General features: G+C 38.6%; 1 protein-coding gene across 1 annotated transcript in view; it reads right to left on the bottom strand.

Annotated features, from left to right (window-relative positions):
• KPNA1 (karyopherin alpha 1 (importin alpha 5)) overlaps positions 1-15,684 on the bottom strand; it is a 76,188-nt gene that overhangs the window by 45,253 nt on the left and 15,251 nt on the right. The window contains exon 2 of the mRNA XM_006884233.1: positions 7,927-8,060. Coding sequence (XP_006884295.1) covers positions 7,927-8,055 — 129 coding nt within the window. The 5' untranslated portion in view covers positions 8,056-8,060. The remainder of the gene's footprint in view (positions 1-7,926; positions 8,061-15,684) is intronic.

The raw sequence follows: 15,684 nt of genomic DNA, 5'->3' as shown, positions 1-15,684 counted from the left end.
TCGATTCTGTGACTGGAGCAGTGGGAATAAGTGCGTTTCAGATGGCTAGGTTGGCACAGGATAGAACAGCATTTAGAGCTCTTGAACATAGGGTTGCTATGAGTCTGAAGCGACTCGATGGCACATAACAACAACAACATGCCAGAAAAGGGAACTCCGGTGGCATAATCTGTAGCAAGTTGTCCTATAAACCCAAAAGCTGCACATCTCTGGTGGGGTTTGAAACCCCAGCAGTTCCGAAGAATGGGCAGTCTCCTCCTCTAACAATTCGTTGTTGATGACTGCTGTCTAGTCAAGCATGACTCACTGCGATCCTATAAACAAAAGACCTGAAGCCTTTCTATAATTATCATAGTTTCTCAAGGAGCTCTAGGAACTTATAACAACTTACAGCCTTGATATCTGATGGTATGAGTTGGAACCAATAATGAGTTTAATAGCAGTGAAAAATCAAATCTCTAGGGTGAGAGATACCATTAAGAAGTAAACCCATCAGGATATTAAGAATCCAAAAATCAGTGGAATCCCTCTACAGTACCATAGATAACTCAGAGAAGGAAACCAAGAAAACAGCAACCACAAATTGAGATACTTGGGAGGGAACCTAACTAGAGATACCAAAGATCTATACAAAGAAAACTACAAAACATTTCTGCAAGACACAATAAAAGGCCTAATGAAATGGAAAAATGTTCATGGATAGGAAGAGGAAGACTCAGTATTGTGAAAATGACAATCCTAAAAAAAAACCAATCTACACGTCTAAAGCAATCTCAATATAGATGCCAAATTCATTTTTCAAGTAGTAAAAGAGAAACTGTCAAGTTTATCTGGAGAGGCAAGAGAACCCGACTAAGCAAAACATTTCTGTGAAACAAAAATGAAGTGGGAGGGATAGCACTCCCTGGCTTCAAAACCTACTATACAGCAGTAGTAACCAAAGCAGCATGGTACTGGTACAATGAGAGGTATATAGACCAATGGAACAGAACTGAGAACCCAGAAATAGACCCAGTTATCTACAGTCAAGTGATATTCGACAAGAACATAAAACCTATCAAATGGTGCTGACAAAATCAGGCTGCTACCTGCAGAAATCTGAAACAGGATCCACATCTCACACTACACACAAAAATCAACCTAAGGTAGATCAGAGACCTGGGAGTAAAGCCCAAAACCATAAAGTTCATTAGACAAACAGGGATCAAGCTTAGAAGGCCTAGTCTATGGTATAAGGAAACTGCCAAATACAGCCAGAAATGCATAATCTGAAGAGGATAAAATTGATGAATGGGACCGTCTAAAGATTAAATTCCTGTGTGTATCAAAAACTTTATGCAGCACACAGGAACAATGATTTTGTAAATTATTACCTAATTTGAGAGGGACTGGAGAGCATTTACTGAGTATACTAACTCAGTCCCATAAGAACAAATATTGAAGGATCCAAGGCAAGGGGAGGATGGAAGTAGAGGGATGAGGATGTGTGTGTGTGTTGGGGGGTGGGGGGATGCAATCATGGGGCTGTACAATTTGATGGGTGGAGGGCTGAGGGAAGTTGGAAGAATCTGATCTGCAAACAATGTATTTGAATTTTGTAAATAAACTAGTATAATAAATTTTTTAAAAGGGGGGGAATCCCTTTTCCAATAAGATGAAAAGAAAACTTACTGACTGGGAACAAACATTTGGCAATACCATCTCAAGACAAGAGTCTTATAACTAAAGTTTATAGAATACTCCTGAATCCCCACAAGAAAAAGACCAATAATCCAATTACAAAGTGGGCAAAAACATGGAAAGAACTTTCACAGAGGAAGATATTCAAATTGCCAACAGACACATGAAGAAATGCTCCAAATCACTGGCAGTAAGACAGATGCAATTCCAAACCACAATGAGATACCATCTCACTCCAGTAGGAGTGGTACAGTTTAACAGGACAACAAGCAATAAATGTTGAAGAGGATGTGGTGAGATAGGAACTCTTCGACATTGCTGGTGGGACTGTAAAATGGTACCAATCTAGAAGGCAGTTTGGCACTAAAAAATCTGAACACATATGACCCAGCTATTCCACTACTTGGAATATACCCTGAAAAAATGAGGACTGAGGCACAAGTGCAGACTTAGACACCAATGTTCATAGCAGCATTATTCACCATTGCAAGAACATGGAAAGAGCCCAAATCCAACCACAATGGACTCGACTGAGAAATTATGGTATATTCGCACAATAGAATACTATGCAACATGCAGGAGCAATAATTTTGTAAATTACTACCTAACTTGGGAGGGACTGGAGAGCATTATGCTGAATTAACTACCTCAGTCCTGTAAGGAAAAATACTGTATATAAAGCATTATTGTAGAATGAGTATGAGGATCCAAGCAGGGAGGGGGAATGCAGAGGGGTGAATATGGGGGGTGTTAATCACAGTCATACAATTTGATGGGTGGGGTGTGTGTGAAGGAAATGGGAAAGTTCCTGTATGAGAAACAACGTATTCAAGCTGTGTTAATAAACTGTATAATAATAATTTTTTTTAAAAGGGGGGGAGGGTTAGGAGGGGAGAAAAGTGCAACAATGAATGAATGGAAATCCAAAGTCTCTGTAAATTTTCATTGAAATTAATAATAAAAAAATTTTAAAAAAAGAAAAAGAAGTAAGCCCATAACCCCTACAGAGCCTGGAAAGGCTGGAGATATAAGAACCACTCTAGGAAGTCCAGAATTTCAGGACATGAGTTGGGGAGGAAATTCTCCATGCCACGGGGCAAATGTTTAAGAAATGAAGTGTCAAAGGCCACCACAACAAATAAATTCTACAAAGAACACTTTTAGGACTACAACTTTGTAGTAAGTTCACCTAAACCCCTCAGCTATGAAGTCAATTCTGACTTACAGAGACCTTAAAGGGCAGACCAAACCACCCTACAGGGCTTCTATGGCTGTAAATATTTACCAGATCAAATTGCATCATCTTTCCCTGTTAAAATAGCTAGTGGGTTCAAAACTCCAACTTTCTGGTTAGCAGCCAAATGCCATAAACATAGAGCCACCAGAGCTCTTCAATAAGACAAGTATTCTCAATTAGATCAGATGAGAAATGCAGCATGAGGTTTCCAGGAAAACACTAAGTGCTAAAATCTGTTAAAACTTGTTAAAAAAAAAAAAACACCAAAAACCTACACATCTGACAAATTATTTTATTTCTCAAATATTTTGTTACTGTTTGCTTTCAAGTCAGAGCCAACCTATAGCTCATGCTCCAGTGGGTTTTCAGAGGCAGTAAATGGTAGAGGAAGAGTTGGCCTACTCTTCTGCAGCAGAGCACCTACTAGCTTCAAACTGTGTGCCTCTGGGACTGCAGTGCAGCTTCTTTCCACTAGGCCACCAGAGCTCCCTTAAGTATTTTGTTGTTGTTAGGTGCCATCCAGTTGAGTAAGACTCAGAACGACCTTATGAACAGTCAACCTGAATCTTTCCCTATTCTGTGCCATCTTCATTATCTCTGAAGCACTCAAGCCCATTCCTGAAGTCACTGTGTCAATCCATCTCATAGGGGTCATACTCTTCCTTTGCTGGCCCACCATCTTTCCAAGCATGATGTCCCTCTCCAATGAACAGCCTTGCCCTGCTACAAGTCCAAAGGATCAAAGACAAAGTCTCGTCATCTTTGCCTCCAAGGTGCACTCTGGCTGTACCCTCTCCAAAACATGTTTGTTCTCTTGGCAGTCCATGGAACATTCAGTACTTTTCTTCAGCACCACAACTCAAAGGCATCAATTTTTCTGTCATCCTTTTTCACTGTCCAACTCTCTGATGCTTAACAGGTGATTGAGAAGACAATGGCCTGAAATAGGTGCATCTCAGTCTTCAAATTGACATCACTGCACTTCAGCACTCAGAGAGGTATCTGACAGCAGACTTCCCAATGTAGTATGTCTCCTGTTTTCCTGACTGTTGGTACAAGGGGTGTTGACTGATCCAAGGAAGATTAAATCATTGACAGTTTCAATCCTCTACATCTATCATAATGTTCACTGTTGATCTTGTGGTGGGGACCTTTGTTTTCTTGATGTTGCAATGTAATCCACACAGAAAACTGTGGTCCTTCAAGTGTCTCAAAAGTCCTCACTTTTTTACTAGCAAGGCTGTGTCATCTGCGTAACACAGGTTACTGATGAGTCCTCTGATCCTCATGCCACATTCTACTTCATAGAGTCCATCCAGCTTCTCCAATTATTTGCTCAGCATACTGACTGAACAGGTATGGAGAAAGAATACAACTCGGACACACTCCTTTATTTTAACCCACACAGTGTTTCCTTGCTCTGTTTGCACAAAAGCCTTTTGGTATAGCTACAAGTTTTGCATGAGCACAATTAAGTGTTCAATGTTAGTCATAATTTGTTATGATCTATACAGTCAAATGCCTTTGCATAGTCAATAAAGCACAAACAGACATTCTTCTAGGGTAAAAAGAGCAAGGGCCACGTGGAGGCTGTCATATCTAACCTTTATTAACTTCACAAAGAGTAATTGTCCCCATCTACAACATCAATACACCAAAACCAATTCCCAAGAGGTCTGACAATCCCCCCCACCACCACCCACACACCCACACCCACACCCACACACACACACACACACACACTCTCTCTCTCTCTCTCTCTCCTGTACCTCTTTCAACTCATCTCAACACCAATTTGACAGCTTTCCTGGGTCCAAAAAGCCAATGCGATAACTAACAAAACACAAAGATCTATACTGAGGAAGTTAAAAGGTTAGAATCCAGATAAGTAACACAGAATACAGTCAAGACAGCTCCCAAAATGTGCATACAAGCACCTCAGCCTCAAACCTTGCAGGTTTAGGCCAGTCATTGTTCCCAAGTTTCCAGTCCTGCCAATAGTGGGTTCCCATCCCACTGTCCAACAAAGTTCGCAGTCTTGTCAATAATGGCTCCCCTCCCCCATCCCCCCAAGGTCCCATCTCACATCAGGTCTCCAGTTCAGCCATAGGCATTGTTGACATAGTTGTACCTGGAACAAGAACAGTGTTCTACATTCTCTTGCTTCCTCTTCAATAGGACCAGGAAATCGGTCTGTGTGTCTATTGTTGTTTGTTGAGTACCAAAGAGTCGGAATCAACTCAGAGCTGACCCTTCAGCAGGTTTTCAGAGGAAGTTAATACACGGTAGGAGACTAATCAACCTTCTCCCATGGAGTGGCAGGTGGCTTTGAACTGTGCGCCTTCTAGATTGCAGTGCAGCTTCTTGCTGCTAGGCCACCAGAGATCCCTGTCTGTGCATCTAGAGCTATTCAATTTATCGGCTAGACTATCCAATCTCCTTGTGGATTGTTGTAAATGGCCAGTCCTCTGATGGAATGGTAGACAGCCAATTCCCGTGTGGATAGGCTAACACATCCCATTCACATATTCCGGTCCATCTACATAGCAAAGTCAAACGATGGCTAGGAAAAATCATACAGAAAAATAACTCTACATTAGGTATTCTTTACTTTCAGCCAGGATGCATCTGACATCAGCAATAATATCCCTGGTGTCAGCCTCTTCTAAATTCAGCTTGAACTTCTGGCAGTTTCCTATGTATGTACTGTTCTAGGTGTTTCTGAAAAATCTTCAGCAATATTTTGCTTGCATGTGATATTAATGGTACTGTTCGATAATTTTCACATTCTGTTGGATTACCTTTTTTTGAGAATGGGGATAACTAATTTATTCATTTGCCTTTATGGCAGCTGTTGTTGTTGCTAGGTAGCACTGTGCCGACTACGACTCATCAAGATCTTATGAAAAAACAATCAAAACTATGCCCTATCTTCTACTATTCTTATGATCACCTCCTAGGCTCAAACCCACTGTTACTGTGTCAACTAAATTCATTAAAGGTCCATCTTTCACTGACTTTCTACCTTTTGAACATGTCTTCTTTCAAGGTCTAGATCCTTCTGACAACATGCCCAAAGTATGTTAAATCCGCAATGAGCACAATTAAGTGTTCTTATGCCCATTCTTCTCAATTGTATCCATGATTTATTATGATTGATTCACACACGTTTTACAAAGTAAAAGCATTCAACTATTGATTATAGTAAATTAAGGATAAGAGTGTGGAAATTTTCAAACAATATCACATGCAAGCAAGATCCAGTTGAAAATTATCCAAAAACAACTGGAACAACACATCAACAGAGAACTGCCAGATGTGCAAGCTGGGTTTAGAAGAGGCCACAGTACTAGGGATATTATAGCTAATGTTAGATGGATCTTGGCTGAAAGCAGAGAGTACCAGAGTAATGTTTATTTGTGTTGCCCTGACTATGCATTTCATTTGACTGTGTGGATCACAACAAACTGTAGCTAACACTGAGAAGAATGGGAATCCGAGAAAACTTGACTGTGCTTATGCAAAACTTAAACTTGGACCAGGAGGCAGTCATCAACACAGAGCAAGGAAACACCGTATGATTCAAATGACAAAAGGTGTACACCAGGAATGCATCCTATCTCCATACCTTTTCAATCTATATGCAAAACAGATCATTTGGGAGGCTGAGCTCTAGGAGGTGGAATGTGGCATCAGGATTGGTAGGAGACTCATCAACAACCTGTGTTATATAGATGGCACACCTTGCTTGCCAAAACAGAGCAATAATGTTAGTCTAGAGACTAAAGTGTGCCTGATCCTGGCCATGTTCTTCACAATTACTTGCTATGCATCAGAAAGCTGGACAATGACTAAGGATGATAGAAAAAAGAATTGATGCTTTTGAGTTGTAATGCTGGAGAAGAATATTGAATATATCATAGACTTCTAGGAGAACAAACAGGTTCATACTGTAGAGGGTAAAATCAGGCTGCTCTTTGAAGGCAAGGATTCTGAAGCTTTGTCTGACATACTTTTGGCATGCTGGAAGGAAGGACTGGACATGTTGCAAAGAGTAACCAGTCCTTGGAGAGGGACGTCATGCTTGGGAGGGTGGAGGGACAGCATGAGAGAGGGAGAACCTCGATGAGACGGACTGATTCAGGGACTGGGGTAAAGGAAATGAATATGTCAGAGATGATGAGGTTGGCTCAGGATAGAGTAGGATTTAGAGCTCCTGTATATAGGGTTGCTATGAGTCACAAGCGACTTAATGGCACTTAACGATTACAACTACAAGGATAACATTAAGATTTTGTGTTTGTCTTCATGGAACTTTTGTATGTGGTCCTTCCAGACTGAAAATTCTATGGTCCAGTTATGTAAGTCCTCTGTCCATAAATGTCTTTGTTAAGAGTAAATGAACTATCCGTCTTAAGCAATTTTGAATCATGCTAAAGCTAAGAGCATATCCCAGTTATATCTGTAGATGTTCCTAGGGTAAAAGATAAAAGATGATTAAAACTCAATGCTTAAATAACATACAATTGTTTAGGAGAAAATGACTACTAACTGGGAATTAAAATATTGTGAGAGAAAGAAATGAAGCAAGTGTGGCAAAATGTTGACAAATGCTGAATTCAAAGGAATATGGTATTCATTATCCATTCTTTTCATTTTGTTGTTTTTGCTCTTTTGGCACTCCATGGTATATTATACCAGGAAGAGAACAAACCTATCTCTGTGGGAGTAAGTGCAGTCAGAGTGCTCCTTAGAGGCAAGAATGATTAAGGCATGGTTTCATGTAAGTTGAAAAGTTGTTAGGCCCTGGAAAAGGACTTTATGCTGAGAAAGGCAGTGGGGGAAGAGGAGAGGAAAACCCTCAGTAAGACTTCTTATCACTAGGCCATCAGAGTTTGGAAAATATACATATAATTCAGTTTAATTTAAAAAAAATAATAAATTCGGTTTCAGGTTTAAACTGGAACATGAAATTCTTTAAAATAAATTCATAAAAGTGGAAGACTTACCTGTTCTTCTCTTTTCTGCTTCCGTAACTGAAGTCCTTCTTCCTCCCTTCTTCTACGCATTTCATCAGGATTCAGAGACTTGTTCTTGTAACTTTTCAGGCGAAAGTTCTCTTTTCCTGGGGTGGTCATGATTGCTACAAGGTTAAAACAAGTAAGATTAACTGTAAAGAGCTCTGCTATTCTAAAAAAACTCACCATTTTAAAAGTACATATGCTGAACCCCACAGGGACCCAGGAATGCTCACTTTTTAAAATATAATGATTTTATCGATACATAATTCATATAATTCTCTAATTTAAAGTGTGCAATCAGACTGCCAATATACTAATAAGCATAACCAACATCACAATCAATTTTCTAACATTTAACCTTCTCAAAAAGAAACACCGCATTTTTCAGCTATCACCTCCTTATGTTTATGCATTTCCCCAGTTCTAGTAACTACTAATCAAATTCTCTCTACAGATTTGCATAGTCTAAACAGTTCATAAAAATATCATTTTAAAATATGTGGCCCTTGATGATTGGCTTCTCCTGGCATAATATTTCACATACTGTTTCGTTTCTATTATGTCATTTATTCTTTTTTAATAAACAAATGTTCTTGTAAAAATGTATTTACATATTTTGTTTATTCATTCAACAGGTAATAGACATTTTGGATTGCTTTTATTTGAACTATTATGAATAATGCTACTATAAAAAAATTCATGAACAAATATGTGTGTGTTTGTTTTAATTTCTACTGGCTATTTATTTTGGAATGAAACTGAGTCACATGGTAAACCTATTCATTTTATTCAAGAAATTCTAGATTGCTTTCCAAAGTAGTTATACCATTTTACTTTCACCAGGGTATGAAAGCTACAGTTTCTCCCACGTCTTCCCCAACACATAGTAGTATCTGTTTGTCTGACTTTGATTCTAGTCATCCCAGTGGTGTGGTGTGAAGTGGTTATCTCTATATAGTCTATACATTTCCCTAGGGAGCTGTAGTGGCCTAGTGGATAGGGAGCTGAGCTGCCAACACAAAAAGGTTGAAGCTCAAATCCTACCAGTGACTCCTAGACTGAAGAATGGCAAATCTCCTCCCAAATGAGTCACAGTCTGAAAAACTGCTGGAGGGTCAGCTATGACCCTTATTTTGGAGGAAGTACAGCCAAATAGCTCCTCAGAGGCAAGAATGGTGAGACTTTATCTCACATACTTTGTGCAAGTTGTCAGGAAAGACAACTTGGAAAAAGACTTCATGCTCAGAAAGGTGTAGGGTCAAAGAACAAGAGAGAACTCTGAAGGAGATGGACTCTAACAACTGGTTGAAATGTCAGGATGGCCAAGAATGGGGCCCTGTTTTGACATGTTCACAGGGTCACTGGAAGATGTAGCTGACCGCACCTAAAAACACTTCGAAAGTGATCTACTGATACAATGTGCAATTCTATTTTCAAAGAGAAGGAAAAGTAATCACTGATTTCACACACACACACACACACACGGTTTCAAAAAAAATGAAAGCACTACTAAAGGAGGAAAAGGAAGCCTTATATAGTAATCAAAACCACTTAATACTAGTACAGCTACCAGTACATAAACCAATGGAACAAAAATTGAGAATGCGGTCGTAAACCTTTCCATCCATTGGCAGCTGACCTTTGACAAAAAGATGAAATGGTGCTGGCCAAACAGGTTATCTCTCTGTAGAAAAACAGAAACAAGATCCTTATCTTTCTTACACAATACTAACTCAAAAACTAACTCAAGGACCTAGGCATGTAACTGGAAAAAAGATGTTCTGCTGTCTGTCACTACAAAGCCAACTGTGGAGAGACAAGGATCAAATCCTTTAAATCTGCTTTATTCAAATATATGTGATCCAAAAGGGTGGTATGTATTGGACCTTGAAGACTGTTCTAACTCCAAGATAAAGCTAGGGTTTTTAAAGGAGGTGATCCAAAGGAGTAGATAAGGGAAAAAGAATGTGTGTATATAAGGGTTAAAAGAAATGTGGAATGTCAGGGAAGAGTCCTGATGTCTTATATGACTGCTCCATAATCTCCTTATCTCAAGATGGTTACAGATATCCTCAGCCTTATTTTCAAAGACTTCCTTGCAAATGATAAATATTTTCTATGATTGATCTCTCAAATTTTTATGCTAGAGTGACCCAATAAATCCTTAGTTTGCAGAATAATAACATCACTAAGTCATTACTTAACACTTATTACTTATTCACTAATCAAACTTTCATGAATGAACCTTACAAAGGCACCTATTCACTACTGAATAAACTTATGAACTATGGTTGATCTCCTAACATGCCCCAATGTTAGTATTGCTGTTGTTATGTGCCATGACTCACAGGAACCTATGTGCAATGGCTCTGAACTCTGTTCCATCCTGAGCCAATCTCCTTGTCTCTGACATACCTACTCCCATTACCCAACTTATGGTGTCAATCCATCTCATCCAGGGTCTTCCTATCCTGCACTGACTCTCCACCTTTCCAGCATCATGTCCTTCTCCAAGGACTGCTCCCTCCTAGCCATGTGCCCAAAGTGTGTGACATGGAGCTTCAAAATCTTTGCCTCCAAGGAACAACCTGGTTTCTCCCTCTCCACTGCAGACCTGTTATTACTCTTGGCAGTCCATGGTACCTTTAGTATTCTTCTCCAGCACCACAACTCAAAGGCATATAGATTCTTCTATCTTCCTTATTCATTGTCCAGCTCTCCGATGCATAGCAAGTAATTGCTAAGACCGTGGCTTGGATCAAGTGCATCTTAATCTCTAGACATCTTAATCACTCCTCAGTACTCTGGAGGGTGTCTGACAGCAGACTTTCCCAAAGCAATTGTCTTTTAACTATCTTATTTTTATAAGTGGGCGTTCTAGTGTTTTAGTGGTGAGAAACTGTGCTGCCAACCCAAAGGTATATGGTCTGAATCCACCAGCTACTTTGTGGGAGAAAGATGGGCCATCCACTCCCATGCAATTTATGATCTCTGAAAAACAGTTGTGTGGTTTAGTTTTAAGTTGATTCTGCCTCAACTGTGTACAACAAAAATTACATTAAAAATAAATTTGTTTCATATGAAAATTATCAGCATGCTGTTTTGCAATGTTTTGAGGGTTGAATGTGGCTTGCACTATTCAAAGACTGAAAGAGGAATACACTCAAGTCACTATGATAAAATAAACTGGAGAAAAAACTGCCTTTTGTAGGCTTACAAATCTTGTGAGCCATGAGAAGAGCTTGTGTCTTGTGCTTTTACCTCTGTTCAAATACCTACAAACATGATCATTCAATTGTTACTATAGCATATAGAATATATTCTTGTTTGGGTGGCAGTCAGAATACCACCTCTTTTTTACAACCTCTGTAGTTCAAGGTTTGTTTTTAGATTCAATAATCTCACTACTAGGTATATATCTCAAAGAAATAAGAGCTGCCACTCAAACCGACATATGTACACCCATGTTCACTGCAGTGTTATTACCAATAGATGAATAGTTAAAGGAGTTATGATATATTAATAAAGGGAGTATAATGTCAAAGAATTAAAAAAATACTGCATTTTCTTTCTTGGAAGAAATTTTGAGGACATAATACTGAGTGGTGTAAGTCAGTAAGAAAAGGGAAACTATTAAGAACCAGGGAAATGTTTACATACATAAAATCACACATAAAACCTGGATGGTTACCAAGAATTGTAAGAAAGGGAAAGGGGAATAAAAATTAAGAAACAGTTTAAAAGTACTTATTATGTTGGGTGAAGGGAAAGGTAATATACAATTAGAAGTTGGTCGGATATAGAAATTAACCGCATTGATTAATTGTAACTAACATGAAGAATACTTAAAGCATTTGCTGCAGATAGTTAAAGAGCTTAAAATATGTACTGAACTGCAATGTCAAGAAAACAAAAATCCTCACCAATGAACCGACAGGCAATATTATGATGACTGCAGAAAGGATTAAGACTGTCAACAACTCCATCTTACTGGAATACACAATCAATACACTTGGTAGTCAGGAGATCAGGAGACACATGACACTGGGGAAATCTGTAGTCAAGGATCTTAGAAAATTATTAAGGAGTAATGATGTCAGTTTGAGAGTTAAGGTGTATGTAATTCAGGTCTTTTCAGTCACTTGCTATGCATGTGAGAGCAGGACAATGAATATGATGACAAATGAAGAATTGATGCCTTTGAATTGTGGTGTCTGAGGAGTGCTGAATATATGATGGACTTTCAACAGCTAACACTGTCTTAGAGAAGGTGCAGCTAGAGTTCTTGGAGACAAAAATGATCGAGCTTTATCTCACATACCTTGGGCATGTTGCTAGAACAGGCTGAATATTCTTTGGAGAGGGACATTAAGCTTGGAAAGATGGAGGGGTGGTGAAAGAGAGGAAGACCCTCAACCAGGTGGGTTGACACAGTGATTAAGGCAATGGGCTTAAGTGGACAGATTGTGAGAATGGCACAGGAAAGGACAGTGTTCAGACTAGTTGTTTATAGGGTCACTATGAGTTGTATACCACCCTAGGTGGTATAGCACTGGTCTGTGCGTTGCTGTACAGAGGTAACTTGTGGTTGCTGTGATGCTGAAGCCTGTGACAGTGATGTGCCAATTGTGGTAATGGGCACCCATGGTGGACAGTGTTGGCTGGAGCTTCCCGACTAAATCAAGCCTGGAAGCAGGAGCAGCATCCACTTCCAAAATGGCTTGCCTCTGGAAACTGTATGTACGAACAGTGCTCAGGCTGTTCGTTCATAGGGTCGCTATGAGTCGTCTACGACTCGACGGCATTAAACAACAACAACAACAACATGAGTTGTATACATTATGATACCTCAATACATCAAATGTTTCAAAAGAGAACTGTGGTGGCCTAGTGTTAAGGAGCTTTGCTGCTGATCCAAAGCCATGTGGTCTGAATACCTTAGCTGCTCTTTGCTCTCTGTGAGAAAAATGGGCAATCACCTTCCATGGAATTTGCAGCCTCTGAAACTGCTGGAGGGTCAGGTAGAGTTCGAATCAGACTTGAGGGCACAAAATGCTATTATAAGGCTGAAACCAAAAAATAAATAAATAAATAAAAATAAGGCTGAAACCAGTGATTCCACTTTAGTGACCTTCTGACCCAACTTGAACATAAGTCTGGGTGTTCCAGTAAACAGCAAATAATCTGATTGTTTACTCCTAGACAATAGTTTTGTGATCCACACAAGGAGACTTAAAACAAGGAATGTTTTAAAAAACAGAAAATGGCCTCAGGCCTTTGACACTGCTATGACTACCTCCAAGCAGCCAAGGTTGTTTGAAGTTTCTAAAAGCAGTTGTGTCAATTCAATATTATAAATAACTTATACAAGTATACATAGGGGCTTTATCTGTTTTCTTATTGTACAGTGATTAGGAATCCTTGGATTGCAAAAATGGTGGCATGCTCACCTGCTAAACAAAAAGCTGGCAGTTCAAGTCTATATACTGATAACTCAAAAAAAAAAGGTCTGGTGATAATCTCCGAAAAGTCTATGGAATCCAGTCTTCTCTGATAGACACGGTGTGACCATGAATCACAAGTGATTCCATGTCATTTGGTTTTGACAGGTTAATTACACATAACAGTTTTGTACTTGCTTCTTTTAAACATTTTCTGGATCAATACTTATGGAACTAAATCATTCTATTACTAATACAACATTTAATTTTTATACCTTTAAAATCAAACTTGATAGACAAACTCATCTCATCAATTTTCTACTATTGCAAACAATGCTGAGAGGAAAAAAACCCCTGCAATTATATCCATGAACAAAATTTAACAGTGGAACCTTAAGGTATGTGCACTTAAAATTTGATATTGTCAAATTACCTTCTATAAAGTTTTGTACTAATATACCAGTGTACATGAACATACAAGCTTCCCTGATCATCACTGACTTAAGTTTTTTCACATTTGTTCCTGTGAAAAAAATATTTGTTTTAGAAAGCATTTTAAAATTATGTGAAGGTGAAAATCTTTTTTCTAAGTGTATTAGATATTTTGTTTCCCAACATACTATGTCAATTTTCTATTAACTTCTAATAGTAAAGCCATTTCTCAAATTTAGTAACTTTTATTTATTTATGCTTATTTCCTATCATCTGGACTTTTAAATTATTGTACTGTCAAAGTAAACAGAGCCTTTAAGTAATTCTGAGTTTTGTGAATGCTTATAAAAGTTTTCTTTACTCCCAATATTTTAAATAACCAACAACTTTAAACTCATTTTCTTAGGGTTTTGTGTGTGTGGTTTTTTAATGCTTCAATCTTAGATCCATCTAGACTTATCACTGTAAAGAAATAGTATTGGTTAATCTCCCTCTACCAAAAAAAGTGCTGCTACACTATCCTGATGGCATCAATATATCTGAAACATCAAAAAATTTCCAACTCTTTCAGAGGTGCCACAAGGTTAAAACTACAAAGTTAATATATGTTAAGTTTTTAAAAGGCTTCTTGATAGCAATTGAATCACCTTGCTAATGCCAAATGAAATATCTTCTTGTGTATTCCTGTGTTTGACAATTTTGAGTACAGTAAATATTGACACTGTTGTTAAATATCACTGAATTGGTTCCAACTCATAGATTCTATATACAACAAAATGAACCACTGTTTGGATCTGAGCCACCCTCACACTTGCAGCGTTGCTTGGCAGCTCACTGTTGCAGTCATTGTGTCAATTCCACTCGGGTCTTCCTCCTTTTCACTGACCCTCAGTTTGATTGAGAAAAATGGGGTTTCTTCTCCAGGAATTGGCCGTTCCTGAAGCCAAGTCTCACCTTCCTTGCTTCTAAGGATCCTTCTGACTGCACTGCTTTCAACACACTGTTTGTTGTTCTGGTAGTCCACAGATAATAAAATAATCATCAACACACTGTTCAGAGATTTTCAGTTCTTCCTGATTCCAACTTTCACATGCATACAAGGTGACAAACCCACAAAAGTAACATCCTCACTTTTTCTATTTAGCACTTTAAAGAGATCCTTTGCAGCCAGTTTGTCCAGGGTTAATAAATCATGCTTTACTGATTACTGCTTCCATAAGTGCTGACTGAGCATCCAAGTGAAATAAAACTCTTGACAACTTTGATCTTTTCTCTATAATGATCTTTACTGGTCTAACTGTGAGGAAAGTTTTCTCTTCTCTTGAGGTGTAATCCATACTGAAGACTAAATTTCACCAATTAGTGCCCTTAACACTTCATTTTCTAAAAACTCAGTTGTCTCAACTGCATACTAGAGATTGTTAGTAAATCTTCCTCCAGTCCTGATGCCATTATCTTTTTCCTATCATCTATTTCTCAGATTATTTGTTCCGCACACAGAATGAAAAGATATGATGAAGAGCTAAACCTTGACACACACTACTATTTTATTCTGTTACAGAGTTACTAAGTCAGATTGTACCTGATTAACAGTGGGTCTGATCCAAATAATCTTCTCTTTTATTGAGTTTAAGGACAATAAAAAAAATATCCTTTGGGATTCAGAACCCCAATATGAAACCCAGGCCATTCAGTCAATTCTGACTCACAGCAACCTGCCCTTGGGTCTGCAAGGCCCTAAATTTATCTTTAAGAAGCAGAGACTGCTCATCTTTCCCTGCAGGAGCAGCTGGTATACTTGAACTGCTGAATTTTGGGTATGTAACATACCATCAGAGCTCCTTTGAGCAGTCTTCTTCTTCTTTTTTTATTT

Source organism: Elephantulus edwardii, unplaced genomic scaffold, assembly GCF_000299155.1.
Source record: "Elephantulus edwardii isolate Elephantulus edwardi_28Jun2011 unplaced genomic scaffold, EleEdw1.0 scaffold00032, whole genome shotgun sequence".
Classification (NCBI taxonomy): Eukaryota; Metazoa; Chordata; class Mammalia; order Macroscelidea; family Macroscelididae; genus Elephantulus; species Elephantulus edwardii.
This window is presented reverse-complemented; position numbering and strand designations above follow the sequence as displayed.